General features: G+C 39.9%; 1 protein-coding gene across 1 annotated transcript in view; it reads right to left on the reverse strand.

Annotated features, from left to right (window-relative positions):
• The window catches only part of Il23r (interleukin 23 receptor), a 69,062-nt gene that overhangs the window by 36,552 nt on the left and 14,638 nt on the right, over positions 1 to 17,872 (reverse strand). Inside the window, exons 3-5 of the mRNA XM_005076112.3 lie at positions 14,526 to 14,649; positions 7,568 to 7,728; positions 1,914 to 2,059 (exon numbers count right to left, since the gene is read on the reverse strand). Of these exons, the coding sequence (XP_005076169.3) occupies positions 1,914 to 2,059; positions 7,568 to 7,728; positions 14,526 to 14,649 (431 nt within the window). The remainder of the gene's footprint in view (positions 1 to 1,913; positions 2,060 to 7,567; positions 7,729 to 14,525; positions 14,650 to 17,872) is intronic.

Below are 17,872 nucleotides of genomic sequence, written 5' to 3' on the forward strand. Positions count from 1 at the left end.
ATGTAATCCAGATTGTGACTTGGGAGGAATGTAAAATTCAGTGACCTTGAGTGTGTGTGTGAACTCACCTGCCCTTACACAGAGGCCATAATGAGAGAAAGTTCAGGAGGTAAGCAGACACAAAGTTGATCACTTGGTCAGTGGGACAAAATTAAACCTTTCAATGACTTATTGCCTTTTCTGACTTGCTATAAAAATATGCTTACTTTGACACTCAGAGGCCATGTGAACTAAAACTCCAGACACAGAGGCGGGCAAGGAATGACTGTGTTGTTGGAGGACTAGAAGTAGTCCAAGGTATAGTAATTAGACTCTGCCCCACCCCCAACATTCCAGTCTCTCCACAGTGCTGAAATTCCAATCAGCCATTCAGTCTTTTTTTTTTCAAGACAGGGTTTCTCTGTATTGTTTTGGAGGCTATCCTGGAACTTGTTTTGTAGACCAGGCTGTCCTCGAACTCACAGAGATCGGCCTGCCTCTGCCTCCTGAGTGCTGGGATTAAAGGCATGCGCCACCAACGTCCGGCCGCCATTCAGTCTTTGTAAGCACAATTCTTTTCATCAACTCTGCTGTACCTTAGATATGCTGCATGTGTCTAGGAATGTTTATATAAAAACAAACATTTAAAGAATTTTAAGGATAGTTTTGACCACTGTTGTGCCTTTAAAATCAAACAAGTTTTCAAGTTCCTTATTTTAGTCAGGCCTATGTAAGAGAAAAACCATATATATATACATATATACATATATACATATATACATATATATATATATGTATATATATATACTGTTATTTAAAAAAACTCCTTTGAGGGTTACACAAGCATCTTACAATTTGCTGGTCATCTTAAAGCTTCACACCATAGTGATACATTTAAAAAGATTATTCATCTTTAAATTTTACTTAAAATAGCAATAATAATAATAAAGTCATAAATGCTGAACTTTATTTTGCTCTGGATGCCTCATAAACACTAATAAGAAATAAAATCTTTTTCTAGCAAAAAAGCATTTCAAGGCATCTGTTATAACAACTTAAATCTTAAACAAGTTATTTATTTAAATTTGGTGAGACAACAAGAACTACTAATGTCTTTGCCTGTATTTATGATTGTTAGATATCTAAAGGTTCCATATGCTTTCTGTGATTTACACACAACCTTCTGAGCCTTAATTTAAAATTACCATATTAAAACTGTTTTCTAAATATTCTAATAATAATAATTTTGAGATTAAAGTATTTTGTAAAAGGTTGTTTAAAACTGAACATGCTGTATCTAAGTTAAAAATAATATAAAGGTTATAAATTATTTAAGGTTAACTCCATACTCTAAGATAAATTTAGTGCTTGAATTTCTACAACAATATTTTCTTATGTATTTGTTTGTGTTTGTGCACATGTATAAAGGTGCCCATTAAGGCCACAAGATGCAAGATGGTTGTAAGACACCCATTGTTGGGCTTCTTGTTGGGAACCCAATTATGGTCTTCTGCAAGGACGGCATTACGGTTAGCCGCTGAGCCACTGCTTCTGCTCCGAAATCACACATTTTCAGTTTAAAAACAGACATCTTACTCTAACATCTCCACTTTGAATCCCTCCCACCCACCATGCCCTCCAATTTCAGCATAGAATGCTTTAGCTTTATATCCATGGATATGGATGTAAATTTCATCCTGAGACAATCCCAAGGAACTAAAAATGATACCATTTAGCTGTCAACACAGCCTATTTAGCAGAAGCAAGCCCACTCAGAAAAACACAGTAGTCACTGAAACCAGAGTCTTTCAAATGTCACATCAGTCAAAAGCATGTGGAGCAGAGCCTTCCCAAATCCAGTCTGAACACTGTTAACTGGCTGTTCTGTAAGTCATTTCCTCAGATGCTAAGGAATGAACGAAATCTTAGCTTACATTCCACGTTTGGTTCCTTGTTGCTTTGTATCTCATCTCACAGAACGCGTTCTCAATCATGCTTTTGCTATCCCAGTAAATTAGGGTCTTGGGCACAGTAGTATTTACAGTCTCAGCTCTGGAAATGATGGATGCAGAAGGTATTACTAGAAGAAGAAACAAAATAGTAGTGGTTAAGGAAATTCCCCAGGAAGAACTTGGTAGCCTTCCATCAACATATAGACATGTTAAAATTCAAAGTACAAGGTCCTACAAATAAGACTTTGTCTTATTTTCTGAATTATTATGTAAGAGAAAAAGTACTCCTTAAAAGCTCAGTGAAACTCCATGGGCTGGCCTCATTATCCAGAGTATAAAAAAGAGATAGAGGAGATATCATTTTTTCCACGACTTGGATTTCAGGTGTTCCCAATGTACCTTGTGTTAAAGGTTACATACCCAGCTTGACACCACTGGGAGATGATGGGAACTTTAAGACACATAATGTAGTAGGAGGTATTGGATCATAAGAGATGTGTAACTTCAAGGGGTATATTTAGGACTCTGGCCATTCCTCTCTCTCTTTTTGTTTCCTAGCAATTATAAAGTAAATAACTTCCACCATGTGCTCTACCATGATGTACTTCTCATCATGGGCCCAAAGCAATGGGATCAACCAATTGTGGAATGGTACTGCCAAGATGTCAAGCTAAATTACATCCTTCCTTCTTACAAGTTGATAATCTCAGGTATTTTTCACAGTAACAGTAAGCTAACACTGCATCAATGTTTATTTCAGATAATCTTGTTTGATAAGCTGTTAAACATACCTTTCACAGTAATACTCTTTTTGAATTGGGGAATAAGGAAGCATGTGAATATTTACATCTGCTGCTAATTTGTTTTGTTCTCCCATTGCAATTAACAAGATCTCTAATAGTAAGAAATTGTGTGTCCTGAAAGAGGGCCTGACATTCTGATGGGTCACCTTATAGTTATTTTAGAAGAAATTGTGTAACTATTAACTAGAATATTCATATTTCTAAACCATATGAACATGTAAATTTCTTTATCTGAACAGAATATACTGTTGATCCTTGTAATTTATTCTATATGTGTAATATAAAGGTGAAAACCTCTGTCATTGTTAGATAAATTGTCAACTCAAAAACCTGCATCTAGACTTCAAGAACTGTTGCTACAACTTAATATGAACTAATTCACTTTTCTTCATTTTTAACTTCCTAGAATACATTTTGGCAAGCTATTGTTGTATTAACAATTATCTAAAATTATGTACAGAAGTTTACAGAGAATTATATAACTAAAATATGCTTTCTGTAGCATAGTCTTATACAGGACTAAACAGCAAAAACATCAAAGCAAAATTAGTTTCATTACAGGGCTCACAGTAGTTAATTTGTGTCACCTGCATTATTATACAGTTGCTTTCCTTTGACTAGTGCAAGATTTGTTCCAATAGTAATCAGATTCTAAATTTTCTCAAGTAAAGAAAGTAGACTTTCAGAGCCCTGGAACAACATAAAACCGTTTAAGTACTATCAAGGCTATGGATTATATTCCTTCTCCTGTCTCCCACTTGAATTTGGGGCAGACATTCATAATAGCACCGTTAAGCATTCTGAACCCTGTAAAAATGACCAAAATCTCCAAAAAATAATGATATAGGAAAAAGAGAAGGGGAGAAGAGAACAGGGGAGACGGACGTGAGGGATTAGGAAGACTGAGTCAGGGGAGTGGCTGGGGGGGTCCATTGGAGGGGTAAGTAGGGGGCATGGGAGAATGGAAGGGAGAGGGAACGGGGAAATTGATATGTAAAATGATTGCAAATTATTAAATAAAATAGTAGATATAAAAATAATGACTGTGTTAAGTCCTCTTCATAGAAAATAAGTGCATAAAGTTGGAGGTGAGGCTAGAAAGGGAAAGGAACTCATGGCCATGTGTATGATTACAGTATTGGTCACAAAATACTGTCAGAACCCTAGTGTTCCACAGGCTTATGCAATGTCTGTCCTTCAGCTGTCTGACCATATTTGGATTGACATCACCTTTGATACTAATCCCTGTAGTCAAGGGTAATGAATTCAAAACAATTTATAAAGTCATCCTCATTTGCCTTTGAAATTTCTTGCCTCAACCTCTTTCAATTCACATATAGTTTACAGCGGCAACATATTCATATTGCACTGCTAAGTCTGAATAAACCAACTCACCCTTGAAGAGTCCCTTAACTAATTATTTAGGTTATCAGGAGATTTTGCAGATACAACCATTCTTAAGAGAAAGCAAATATATTTTGAGAAATTCAGGTGGTACATGTGATGATTTGAATGATGTGCTCCATATGTCTTGGCCTCCATTTGGTGGCTATGTAGGAAAGATGAGGGGGTATGGGCTTGTTGGAGGAAGTGTGTTAGTGAGGGCAGGCTCTGAAGCTTCAAAAAACTCTTGCCATTAAAAATTGTCTATTGCTGCTTTCTGTTTGCAGATCAAAATGTTCCTCCTTCCTGACACCAGGCCTTTACCCTGCCATCATAGATTCTCACCCTCTGACACCATAAGCCAAATCAAACTCTTTCTTTTATAGGTTGCCTTGGTCATGGTGTCTTACCAAAGGAAGAGAAGTGTAACTATAGGAGTTCTTCTTAGAGGAATGTGGACCACTTTGGTACTTTTGTGTTGAAAAGTGGCTAAATTCTGTAAGCAGGAATTGGTGGCTGTCCTACTAGGGGCTTGGAGCAGAGTAGTGATGAGAGCTATACAAAGTGTGAAGCCATGGTTCAAGAGACTTCATAAGGAAGAGAGAACTTTAATTGGGCTGGAGCTCATTCCTGTGATATTTTGGCTAAGAATCTAGCTACCTCCTGCCCTGGTCCTAAGAATTTATCCGAGGCTAACCTGAATAGTAGTGTGACTAATTTTTTTGGAATAGATTTCAAAATAGCATGATGTTGACTTGGTCTGGTGGAGATTACTAACAATTAGTATGCAGGCCTATAGTGAATAAGAGCAAGAAATATGAACTGTACAGTTGGAAGAGAAAAAGCACCACAGCCAAGGTTGTACTGCAAGAGATAGGACAATGAAGGCAAAGAAGGCCTTGTCTACAGTGGAATAAAGGGAGAGTGTCCTCAGGGCAAGGCTCCACCCACCTAAGCTTCTACCTTTAAGAAGAAAAGCCTAAGGGGTTTATGTATTCCTAAAATGCAATGACTAATGAAAGCTGCTGCAAGTGTGATTCAAGGGAGTCAGGCTCCTTCCCAAGGGGCCGCTGAACTTGACAGTGTCATCCACATGGTTCTCACCTTAGAGTCATGAAAGATACATGAGGAAAGAGGTTATAGAATCTGCCTCCACGATTAAGGAGAGTCACTGAGTCCAGGCAATGTGTAACAGGGCAGTGCCTGCATGAAGGTCCTCAGAGGGCAAGAGGCTCTGAAAAGCCTTCGTATGAAGCTGTGAAAGTGAACTGGGATTATGTTGAAGCCCACAAGATGACAGAACTGTCAGATATCTGACAAGGAGATAGTCCCTGAACATAGGGAATGGAACCAGCCTGAAGAAGAGAAGGATGTCCCAGGCAGCAATACTGGAAGAGCAGGTTCATCTACAACCTTTGACATCAGACATGGAGCTGCAGAATTTGGCATTTGCCTTGTTGGTTTTCAGTCTTGCTTTGGTCCAGCATTTCTTCACTTTGCTCCCATTCTTCCTTTTTCAGAGTGGTAATGCATGTTCTGTGCCATTGTATGTTGCAAGCATGCAATTTGATTTTGATTTTACCAAGGGTCACACTTAAGACTGCCTTGAGTCATATATTTTCCCAGCCATACCACTGTCATATTAAGGGAGTCTAGTTTGGTCTTAAGCAGGTTTCCCATTTGTCAGACCAGAGTCAGTGATCTCTCATTAGCAGAGGCCACAGGCAGTGTGTCCAAGATTTAACTCTAATGCACAAACTGACTTAGTGAAGCCCATTCTATATGGAGAGATACCTTGCTCAGCCTAGACACAGGGATGTGAAAGGTGGAGAGATGCCTTGTTCCTGCCTCAAGGAGATGGTAGGACAGACTTAGTAGACTTACGAGGGGAGGACTTACCCTCTTGAAGGAGCAGATGGGAGGTGGAGTGGAGTAGGGGGGGGTTGGGGAGTAGTAGGAGGAGAGGAGGGAGGAGGAACAGGGATTGGAATGTAAAAAATAAATCAATAAGTAAATGTTAAAAAATAAAATAAAAAGACTGCCCTGAGTCTCAGAAAAGACTTTGGACTTATAAACAGCACTGAGACTGAAAAACTATAGGGATTTTTGAAGGTGGAATCAATGAATTTTCAGTTATGACATGATCATAAGACTGTGGGATGTGGGGGAAGGGAATGTGGTTGTTTGAATGAGAATGGCCCCTTTACATAAGCTTCAGGCATTTAAACATTTGTTTCCCATCTGGTGGTTGTTTGGAAAATTAGAAGATGTGTTTGCTGGAGGAAGTATGTCACTGGAAGTGGGTTTGGGGTTTCAAAAGACTCCTGCCATTTCAAGTTAACTCTCAGCCTCCTGCTTGTGGATTGAGATGTGAACTCTTAGCCTTTGCTCCAACCATCATAGGCTCTAACCCTCTGGGACCATAATGCCAATTAACCTTTTCCTTTTAGAAGTTGCCTTGGTCATGGTGTTTTGCCACAGTAATAGAAAAATAAATAATACAGTAGCAGGAGAGGTTTAGCATGAAAGAGCAATGCAATGAAGAACTAGCCTTCAGTTTTGAGAAAACTCAAACTTTTGAAAAGAAACAAATTCTAAACACATGCTTGCCCATGATAAGACTTAACTGTTGAATCTGTGGTTCTCGTCACTAATGTTTCAAACATTCCCACCTGTTACATTTTTAGAAGAATGTTAAATTCATCTTGGATGTTATGTATTTGTATTTTAATTGTATTATAATAGATAAAGAGACTGTAGTTGTTTTGTGTCTTTCCAGCATGATTACCCATAGTTTGAGAAAATTAATGGTTACAATTGTCAGGAGACAATCCTCTTTCTATTCCTAAATTTATTTTTCTGCCTGGTATTTCAGTATAGCCTTCATAATGTTTTAAAGTCCAAACTTGGAGCTATGGCATGGAAATTGCTCTCAGGATCATCTGTGCTCAGCTTCATAAAATGGATCATGTACTGAATTTGGTAACACTAGTTTGGTTGGTGAAGCTGGAGATGTCAATACAATTTTCATCAGTCTGTACGTACTTGCAAAGGACCCTCCCTGACACACACTACACAGAGTACATATCTTTTTGTATGCCGTACCGTTTACAACATAAGGTTCATCATATCTGAGTACAATCCTTGTTTCTTCCCATCTGCCCTTGAAGGGTGGCAAGTTCTTTTAAGGTAGATTTCATGTGTCTCTTGGTCTCCCTAGTTTTCGGAACACAAGTTCTGAAAACATATTTGCAAAATCACTGCCATCTAGAGGTGAGACTGGAAGGATGCTCCATTGCAGAATTGCCCCAGGTGGAAGAATACAAGAAGAATTTGATTGCTTATTATCTGCAGGAGCTTTAGGTGTACTTTGTTCAGATTTAGACTACTTGATAACATCAGTGCAAATTAGTTGTCTGTAATAGACATGTGACATGTCTCATTCCTTACCTATATCATCCAGATGGACTTGTAGTTGAGGTGAGTCCTCCATGCCTAGGGCATTGACAGCTTGGACCCATATCAAATACTTCTTTCCACCTTGTAATGAGTCAGTGGAGATATTCACATGGCTCGAGGCAAGATATTGTTGCTCTTCTTCTGTTTCTAAACTATAAGAAAACCCACAAGTTATATTTATGTAGTTTATTTGTTCCAGAAACATTGAATGCTATCTTTTTCACCTGATTTCAGAACCCAATTTGTTACTAAAACATGAACCAAACTTAGTTTTAATCTACTGATTTTTTTAAAACAAATTAAAATGTGGCCCAGGCCACGGTTTAACTTTGATGGGTTCAAAATACTTTTCCTATTGTAGACCTCCTCCACTTAAAAAAAAAAAGTGGTTATATAGTCATGTGTATGTGCAAAATACACATATATGCAAAATACACATATCCATTCATAAGTTCATACATGTTGGTTTATATGTATGCTTGTAGACATTAATATTATATACTGAATTTTTTGGGGGGTTTTCAAGGCAGCTTTGGAGGCTGTCCTGGAACTAGTTCTTGTAGACCAGGCTAATCTCTGCCTCCCAGGTGCTGGGATTAAAGGCATGCACTACCAGTGCCCGGCTATATACTGAAAATTTTAAGCTATATTTATTTTCTTATTTAAAAAAACCTTAATATTTTCATGGATTCCTCTGTGTATTGTGGACAACAGGCACTGTTGGTGTTGCCCACAGCTTTAAAGAAATGAGTCACCTCTGTGACGGTTCAGTCAGTTCAATGGCCTTTTCAGTTGGGCATGTATTTCTGTCACAATATTGGGTACACGGCGAGAGTGAGAGGAAGGTCGGGATGGGGTGAGAGACTGAAGCAGGATAGGGAAGGCCAAATGTATAGGTAGGAAAAACTCAGCATATTGTAAAATGTAAGCGAAACGGTATGGAACTCAGCAAGTACTGTCCTCTGCAGCATGAAAAGGCAAGAAGTAACTGCGAGTTGAACAGACCACGCCCCAAAGAACCTCTGTTTATGTGAAAGCTCCACTTCCGGGCCCAACCCCACTCTCCAGACCCCATCCCTGAAAAAGCTATCCAAGCAGCAGCTCCTCCCCCTGAGATGCTCAAGACTATGCCCTTAGGGTATTTAAGACCCAGCCCATAGACATGTAGTATGATTTCTCTCCCACTCCCTTCCCCCCAAGAATCATTCAGGAGTTGCTTTGCTCAGATTAAACCTGGTTTTATTAATTTGGCTCGATTTGGCTTATTGCATTGGTAGAGAAACCCACAACCAGGGATTTTCAAAATGCTTATCAGCCTCCAATGAGGAGCTGATAGGTTGGGACTTAACATGTGAGAGAAAGAGAGCACATTGGATAAACTACAAAGTTTCAGAGGCATCTTCATGAAGGGTAGACTACTGGGAAATAAAAGTGGCGTAGGAGAAAGAACAAAAGTCCAGTGTCATCCAGACTTGAACTATTAGTCTGAAATGAGGGCGAGTGGGGACGGCCATGACTGCATTTTGAAAATAGAACCAGCTGAGTATGGTGGTAAATGCCTGTAATCCCAGAAACTGGCAGGCAGAGACATGAGAATCCCATGTTCAAAGTCATTCCTGGATATACAGAGAACTTTAGGTTACCCTTGGCTACAATGAGATCCTACCTGGAAAAATAACATTAAGAAAATAGAATTGATTTTTACCAGGTAGCTGATTAAAAGAGAAAAAAGGAGTCTTTTGCTGTCTAAGACAACGAAGACCATAATGGTAAGAGGTTGGGGATTAGGCAGTACAGAGAACCATTAAATGCCACTTGAGTTACGTCAGTATTTTTGCATTGCATGACTGAGGATTTCTAGTCAGCCAGTTAATCCTGATAAATTCCACTTGATTTTTGCTAAACTGTCAAATTTCATTAGCCAATATTGCCTTTGGACAGCAAACAGGAGAAGCAGACCAGAATAGGAGTCTTCTAGCTTGAATCTGTGTGTGTGTGTGTGTGTGTGTGAGAGAGAGAGAGAGAGAGAGAGAGAGAGAGAGAGAGAGAGAGAGAGAGAGAGAGAGAGAGAGAGAAAACAACTCATGGTAGTCAGTTCTTTCACCGTGAGTCAGGATCAAACTCAGGTCATCAGGCTTGGTAGAGAACACCTTTACTTGCTGAGCCTTCTCGTGGCCCTCTATTTTTCAACCTCTACTCTGAAATATCCATAGTATTTTGGTTCTCTCTCTCTCTATCTCTCTCTCTCTCTCTCTCTCTCTCTCTCTCTCTCTCTCTCTCTCTCTCTCTCTCTCTCTCTCTCTCTCTCCATATGTAGCTCTGACTGGCTTGGAATTCATTACATAGACCAGGCTGGCCTCAAATTCAGAGGTCTGCTTGCTTCTGTCTCCCAAGGGCTGGGATTAAAGGATTACACCACTGTGTATGGCTTTCTTTCTTTCTTTCTTTCTTTCTTTCTTTCTTTCTTTCTTTCTTTTTTTAAGACAGGGTTTCATGTAGCTCTAGCTGGCTTTTAACTTCCTTGTGTTGCTGAAGATGACAGTAGTTTATCCAGAGTTGGGGGCTGAACTTGGGGCTTTGTGCATACTAGACAATTATTCCATTAATTGAGTCACATTTCAACCCTGAAATTCTTATTTCTAAGAAATGGAAATACATTTCTAAGAAATGGAAATTACAGATCTGCACATCAACATTCATAGGATTTGGTGCTGGGAGTCATCTGCACCTCTTTTGCACTGTTCTAATTATGGTGTTTGAGCTGCTGAGTTGAGACTAGGACTGACCTGATTTCTTCATCTAACACCACCAACTGCTTTTCTTCTGGAGACTGCTTTCATAGGGTTGGTGAGGAAGACCACTTTGAAGTTACTGCCATTTAATGCTTAGCATTCCATTCTAGCTCCATTCATTACTACATGCCTATTTAGCAACTTCTGAGTTTCTGCAGCTTCCTAATGCCTCAGCAAGAATCAGAACTTGATTCATGTGGCTTACTCACAGAGACACACAGATTCAAGAATCAGAACTTGATCAAGTGACACGCTAGCAGACACATAGATATGAGGAACTAGCTTTACACTTTAGTAAAAAATGACTATATGAATTAAAATACCACAGAAATGTTCTGTCACAGGAAGGTCACATTAGGAGGTGATAATGGGCTCTATCAGGCTGACACATGACATAGAGGGAGGACCAAGTTGCATGTCCCTAGCAACTCAGGCTTTAATTTACAGCATTTTCCCATATTGCCTCGTCCTTCCCTTCATACTGTAAGAATAAAGATAATGTACTTAACCTTCATATACTTCAGTTTAGTCACCTGTGAAACAGGAAAGATGGCATCGTCGTAATCATGAATGAAGACAGGTGCATGATAAGAGAAAGCAAGGAGTAGGACTCATTAAATTGTGACAGAGGACTTATTTAATTATGACAAGTCAAAAGGCATTTGTGTGCTACTTTTATGAATATACATGAAATATAAATGAAATCAAAAAAATTAAGACAGGGTTCCTCTGTGTCTCAGGCTGGCCTTGAACTCTTAGTCTCCTTTCTGTGGCTTCCCAAGTACTGGGGATTGCCAGTGTGTGTGCACTACCACATCTACTTGATACACACACACACACACACACACATATAATTTGTATCTAAAATTACATTATGACATTGTGTTTAGATATTTATGTAGGTACCTTATATTCTTTCTGAAATAAGAGGGGTTATAAGTTTATCAACAGAGAACTTAATGGAAAATAGGCTAACCTGCGTTAAATAAGAATTCAAAGATGAAAACAAGAAAGCTGCCACTGTGCTTAGTGGTAAGAGCAAGTGGAAAGTGGGGCATCTTTGACTCTTTTCCAGTTAGAGAAAACCACATACACATTCTTAACTGGCTTGTGGCTAGTTCTCTTACCGCACATACTGAGACCTCAAGTCTTATAAGGCGAAATGCATGGGTTACTAAGGATATGACCCAAACAGCAAGAGGAGAGCTGAATTTACAAAATGGAGCTCAGCAGTTAAAAACACTTGTCTCCAAACCTGAAAACCTGTTAGAAGCAACCTGGAAGAAGTGCCTGGTGTTTGATTGAGAAGAATGTTCCCTTTTATACATTTGTCTTTCTAAAATTCGTTGAAATTGTTAAATATTTGTTCATCGATCTATTGTTCTGTGCATGTGTATACTCACAGGTAAACATTCCATGATATTGTGGTCAGAGGTCAACTTTTGGATTCGGCTCTCCCCTTCTACCTTGTGGGCTCAGGAATCAAACTGAGGGTGTGAGGCTTGGGACAAGCCCTTTTAACTGCTGAGCCATCTTGAGAGCCCCATTCATTCATTCATTCATTCATTCATTATTTCTGTTTAACAACTATTAACAAGCAGAAGGCACTGTCAGACATCTCTATAGTAGTGCTAGAGTAGCCCATTTATAAGGGCCTGCTGAAGACAGGGGACAACAGTAAGTAGACACTTAGTAATAGAGGCTAACTTTTCCCAGCACCACCCATTCATACACAGAAAAATGGTACACAGTTATGTCTAGTGGGGCCACCACCAGGGAGCAAAATTGCTCTTGCAACAACAGACTCGGTTCTGCTTAACAAGGTCCATGCAACACTGGAGGGCCTCCTATTTCCCTGTCCTGCCATTGAAGCACTGTCACTTTTTTGTGGAACAAGCAGGTGGCCAGGGTGACAGGCCTTACAGTGTGTGTGATCTTGCTGGAACACAGAAGCACGTGAGTTGAAAGGGAAACTTTGCCTATGCTCTTGTTGTTTGGCTAAATGGAAATACCCTAAGAGGCCAGGATCTGTTTTTTTTTTGTTTTGTTTTTGTTTTTGTTTTTTTTTTTTGTCTGCTGCATGCTTTCCACCTTGCTCACGGCATTCAGTATAACCCAACTTTTTCTTGGAGGGAAAAGGCAATTTATTAGAAAAGCAAGTTTTTCTTTCTCTAGCTTCTTTTGGCTCATGATTGGGTTTTCCCATGAGTGAAGATAATTAGATGCATTTCCTTTGTCTGCACTTACTGGAAAGTGTAATTTGAATTTTCTAGAAGAAAACATCTATTTTGTATGATACTTTTTTCAATGCTTAATGTCATCTTTAAAGAATTTGGTTTTATTATTTTTAATTTTTAAATATATATATATATGAGTGTATACATGTGGGTATGTGTGTGTGCATGTGAGTATGTGAATGTCTATGTATGGGGTTATGTGAGTGTGAGTGCGTATGTGAGTATGAGTGTGTATGTGTGTGTGTGTGTGTGTGTGTGTGTGTGTTGTGTATGTGCGTATGGGGGTATGTGAATGTAGGTACCCATAGAGGCCAGAGGGTTAGATCACCAAGAGCTTCAGTTACAGTTATTAATCATCTGACATGGGTGCTGGGAACCAAACTTGGGGCTTCTGGAAGAGCAGTAAATGCTCTTAACTGCTAAACCATTTTTCCAGTCTCACTGTCTTCTTTAAAATACAATAACATTACATTGATCAGTACTCCATCAACTTGAAATACAGGTTGAGGTTTGCCAGAGTTTAACTATAGTTTACTTCGCTTATCCAAAGTGCTCAGGACCAGAAGGATTTTAGATTTTTTCCAGATTTTAGAATATTGCATATACATAATGGCATATCTATGTTCAATAGCTACAAAGTTAATCTTGCTTATTAGAACATATTTAACATTATTTTATTGATTCATCCAAAATTATCTGAAAATTGTGTACAGTACTCTGTTAATGATTATTAATTAACCTTTCTCCTATATGAATAAGGCTTAGTGTAAGCCTAGGCAGCTTTGAGAGCACTATAATGTTCTAATCCCCTCCAATTAGTGCCCTTCTTAATGCACACACTGAAACCTAGCAGCAATGGGTCAGTTTTATATGTAAGATTCAGACTCTAATGAAAGAGTCTTAAGGGACTGAGTTGTTAGATGGTGATGATATAGTGAGCGCTTCAACCTCAATGATGATATCAATACCTTATGAAGGATCGAGTTATCTTTCCTGCTGTCATCTGAGTACATACAGAAGACACTGCTCATGAGGAATGGGCAGGTGGCACACACTAGATGTCCTGACACTTTGATTTGAACTTTGCAGCTTCTAGTCTGTATGACATAAACTATTTCTTACCTATTGGCCAGTCACTGGTATTTAATCATAGTGACATGAATGGGCTTAGATACCTCCTGTTTCGTCGTGGTTTTTACAATTGTCCTCATTCCAAAACAGGAGGTTAAGAACCATCCAGAAAGGCTAACAACCTCTCTGAGGGCATACTGGCAACAGTACTGGATGGCAGATAGTGTTGGATTGCAGTAGTAAGGCTGCTTTGTAATGCCTTCTGCTACCTTTCCATCTGGATACAGTAGACAGATGCATGGCATGTTTCTGCCCAGAACTATGGAGGAGGAGGCCATGGGAGGATATCTTTTTTCTTTTCCTATCTGGAACTTGAATTCCCACTCAAGCTATAGTTGTAGTACCTAAATTAGAACTAAAACTTGAAGGTCACAAGTAGTCATTACTACTTCCTCTGAACTTACTGTTAAAGACCTGGTACCATTATATGAGTCGAAAGCCAGAATTACTCAATCAATTAGAACAAGCATGCATTGGGGACCCATCTTAAAGGTAAGGAATGGGAATTTTGAGGGACTAAGTACATTATACTAATCCTCAAATGAGAACAAGGCTGAGATTCAGGTCACACTTAAACTGGACTGTTTAACTCCTGCTATCAGTTACTACCAAGAGAAAAGGATGTGCTGTCCACAGAGTTTGTTGTCCCACGAAGCAGAAAATGGCAGGATTCCCGGAGTGACTTTAAATCCCTTAACGAAGATATGTGTCTCAGGTTTGAGGCTGGTTTGGGGCTCAGCTGGGTCCACTCTCAGTAGAATGTGTGTCTGATAGAGTTATAGAACCTACCTCCTCATGTGCACCACATACTTGGTGTCTATGTAGGTGGGCTTCCCAGTGTTCCAGGTGCAAGTCATGTTGTTTGAGTGTTCATAAATGACACATGTCACTTTGCTGGGGACATCTGGTGGATCTGAAACAAAATAAACCACTAAGAGCTGCTCTTGATAAAGTAGGTAGTAGATAATTTGTCAGTTTCATTGGGAAACTAGGCCACTTGGCACTGAATACCTATGGGCTCCACGTTACACTACTGTTATCTTGTAATCCAGTTTGTCACCAGGCATTTATTTCTCCTGCCCACACCATACTTTACTGTAGTCTCTATTCCTGTGGGATACAACAAGGCCAGGCTCCTCCCATCCAAATAAAGCAAGCCCCCTTTCCAATTCTCTAATTCCATTTTCCCTCAGTTACCACCCTACTTTTCTTTCTTTTGAATCAAGTCATTAAAAATTATTCTTGTACATATTTTTGCGTGGATGTGTGTGTGTGTGTGTGTGCTGTGTACACTTACGTGTGTGAGAATTCTAGTACAAGTGGAAACCAGAGGCCACATTGGATGTCTTCCTTCATTACTTTTAGTATTATATTAAATATTTATTTTATTTTTAATTACATATGTCTGACTATGTGGGAATATGTGCATGTGACTACAGGTGCCTCTGGAGGCCATCAGAAGGCATTGAATTCCCTAAACCTGGTAGTTGTAAATTGCCCTGTGTGAGTCATGAGAACAGAACTTGGGACTTCAACAAAAACAATATGTGCTCTAACCCACTGAGCCATCTATACAGCCTTTCACTCTTTTTTCTGTTCTTCTTTTTTTTTTTTTTTTTTTTGGTGGTTTTTCAAGACAGGATTTCTCTGTGACTTTGGAGGCTATCCTGGAACTAGCTCTTGTAGACCAGACTGGTCTCGAACTCACAGAGATCTACCTGCCTCTGCCTCCCGAGTGCTGGTATTAAAGGTGTTGACCACCATCGCCTGGCCTTTTTTATGTTCTTGTTGCTTTTTTTGTTGGTTTGTTTTGAAGCAAGATCTCTCCCTGAATAGGAAGCTCACTGATTGGCTAGACTGATAGGCCAACAAGACCTAGAGATTCTCCTGTCTTTGCCTCCTCAGTACTGGGATTACAGGCAGGCGTCACCATACCTGGCTTTCATGTGGATGCGGGAGATGTAACCTCAGGTCCTCATGCTTTCAATGGCAGGCACTTTACCGATGGAGCCATCTCCCAGCCCCTCTAATTTACTCAGGATTAGTTTGAACAGTTCTGCTGAAGCTGTGCTTGTTAAGGTCACAGTCACTTTCTATCTGCAAAACTTCTTACTGCACTATCAGAATGACATCAGTATTACTGAGCTTGACATCCAGAGCAGCTGAGCCTTCTCTTACTTTCTCCTTCTCGCCTCTGTTCTTAGGCTCTGTGAGAGATTCTCCAGCTCTCTCCCACTGCCCCAGAAGGCTATTTCCTCCTGTGGAGCATATAGTTTATTTTTCCCTTCGGAAATCTGCGGTTCGCATGCAATTCAGCAGTAAGAGGAAGGAAACTTCCAACCATGTTACAATATGGATAAAACGTGAGAACACTGAGCAGATTAAGCCAGACACAAAAGAGTGCATGATTCCTCTTATACAAGATATCTCGAATAATCAGATTCACAAAACAAAGGTAGAAGACCGTGGAGGCCCATTGTGTAGGTAGACAGTGTGTGGGATGAGGGCTGTTATTCAACAGATACAGTTGTCAAGAAGAGTCCTAGAAAGAGAGTGCTGGAAGGATATAAGCAAATGCAGCAACCACACTGAAGCAAGGCCTTAAAAATGGCAAAAATAAGTGGGTTATACTATGCAGACTTTACCATCACCACATCAAAAAGTTTTTTTTAAACGTTTGGTATTCATAGAACTATTTCAAGATGCACTCTCTCTCCCACATCCCTGACCACACCCCCTACTCACCACCCCCGTTCAACTTGTCCTCCCCAGAGCCTTATTTTTTTATTTTGTCTGCTAGCATTTTTTCCTATGAGAAAAAAAAACCCTTTCCCCAATCTCTTCAACTCCCCTCTCTTACCCAGTCCAGACCAAGGATGCCAGTAACTAGGTCCTATGTACGAGGACGCCCTTGACCTTAGTGACTAATCAGAACATTTTCCTTGGGAATGAGTTCAAGACTCAGGATGAATCAATAAGAATTCTTCAAGGCTCTCTCTCTCTCTCTCTCTCTCTCTCTCTCTCTCTCTCACACACACACACACACACACACACTTTCACTCTCTCAGCAGCACATAAGCTGAGCTGCTTGTGACTTTCCTGTCACAATGAGCAGTCCTTCCAGTGGTCTTACATTTGAGATTGAATCCAGTCTGGAACAGAGAGTTTTGATGACAGTCTTGGACCCTCAGGACCCCTGAGGCCTATGTAACCCCAGAATGGTATCCAGATGTCCGACTATGTTATTCAACAATAAGCTACCAGGATTGATGTCTTCGAACAAGCATGGGAATATTGACTGCTTGCCATACCTCTATATTTCCAGGGCACATCTCTCAGTTTTCCCCTCAAAGTAAACTCCTGCCTAAGATGACTATGCTGAGAATTGCAAGACAAATGGAAGAAATCATAGTAGACATTGGGAGGAGGTATTGTGAAGAGTTGAAGAGTAAAGCTTGGGCCAGTCTACAGACAATCATGGAGTTATACCTTTGTTGATGGACTGTTGGCTACTGATGTTTAGGGATGAGTGTTATTCTCAGTTGTGCACACAGCAGTGAGCACACGAGGCACAACAGACAGTTTCAAAATATGGTCACATGGGTGGCCCTGGTTAAAATCTTTAGATCACAGAACAAAAAGGCATAAATATGGATTCCATACTGATAGCTGGGAAACCAGCATTGGACTGACCCAGACACCCTGAACGTAGAAGTCAGTTGGAAGGCCTGGACAATCTATGGGGCCTCTGGCAGTGGATCAGTATTTATCCATAGTGTAAGAATGGACTTTGGGAGTCCATTCCACATAAAGGGATACTCTCTTAGCCTAGACACACGGGGGAGGGCCTAGACCCTGCTCCAAATGATATGACAGATTTTGAAGATCCCCCATGGAAGGCCTCACCCTCCCTGGGGAGTAGAAAGGGGATGGACAGGGGGCCTGTGGGGGGCAGGGGAGGAGAGGAGGGAGAGGGAACTGCGATTGACATGTTAAACAAGCTTGTTTCTAAATTTAAATACAAAGTAAAAAAATGGTATTGTAAATTATAAAATGTTGAAATAGATTTGAAGAAATCCTGTAACTGATTTTTAGTGTGAGTACAGAAGTAGATACCCTCTGAGGTTTACTGTTTG

The sequence above is a fragment of the Mesocricetus auratus genome, unplaced genomic scaffold, assembly GCF_017639785.1.
Source record: "Mesocricetus auratus isolate SY011 unplaced genomic scaffold, BCM_Maur_2.0 Super-Scaffold_100676, whole genome shotgun sequence".
Taxonomy (NCBI): domain Eukaryota; kingdom Metazoa; phylum Chordata; class Mammalia; order Rodentia; family Cricetidae; genus Mesocricetus; species Mesocricetus auratus.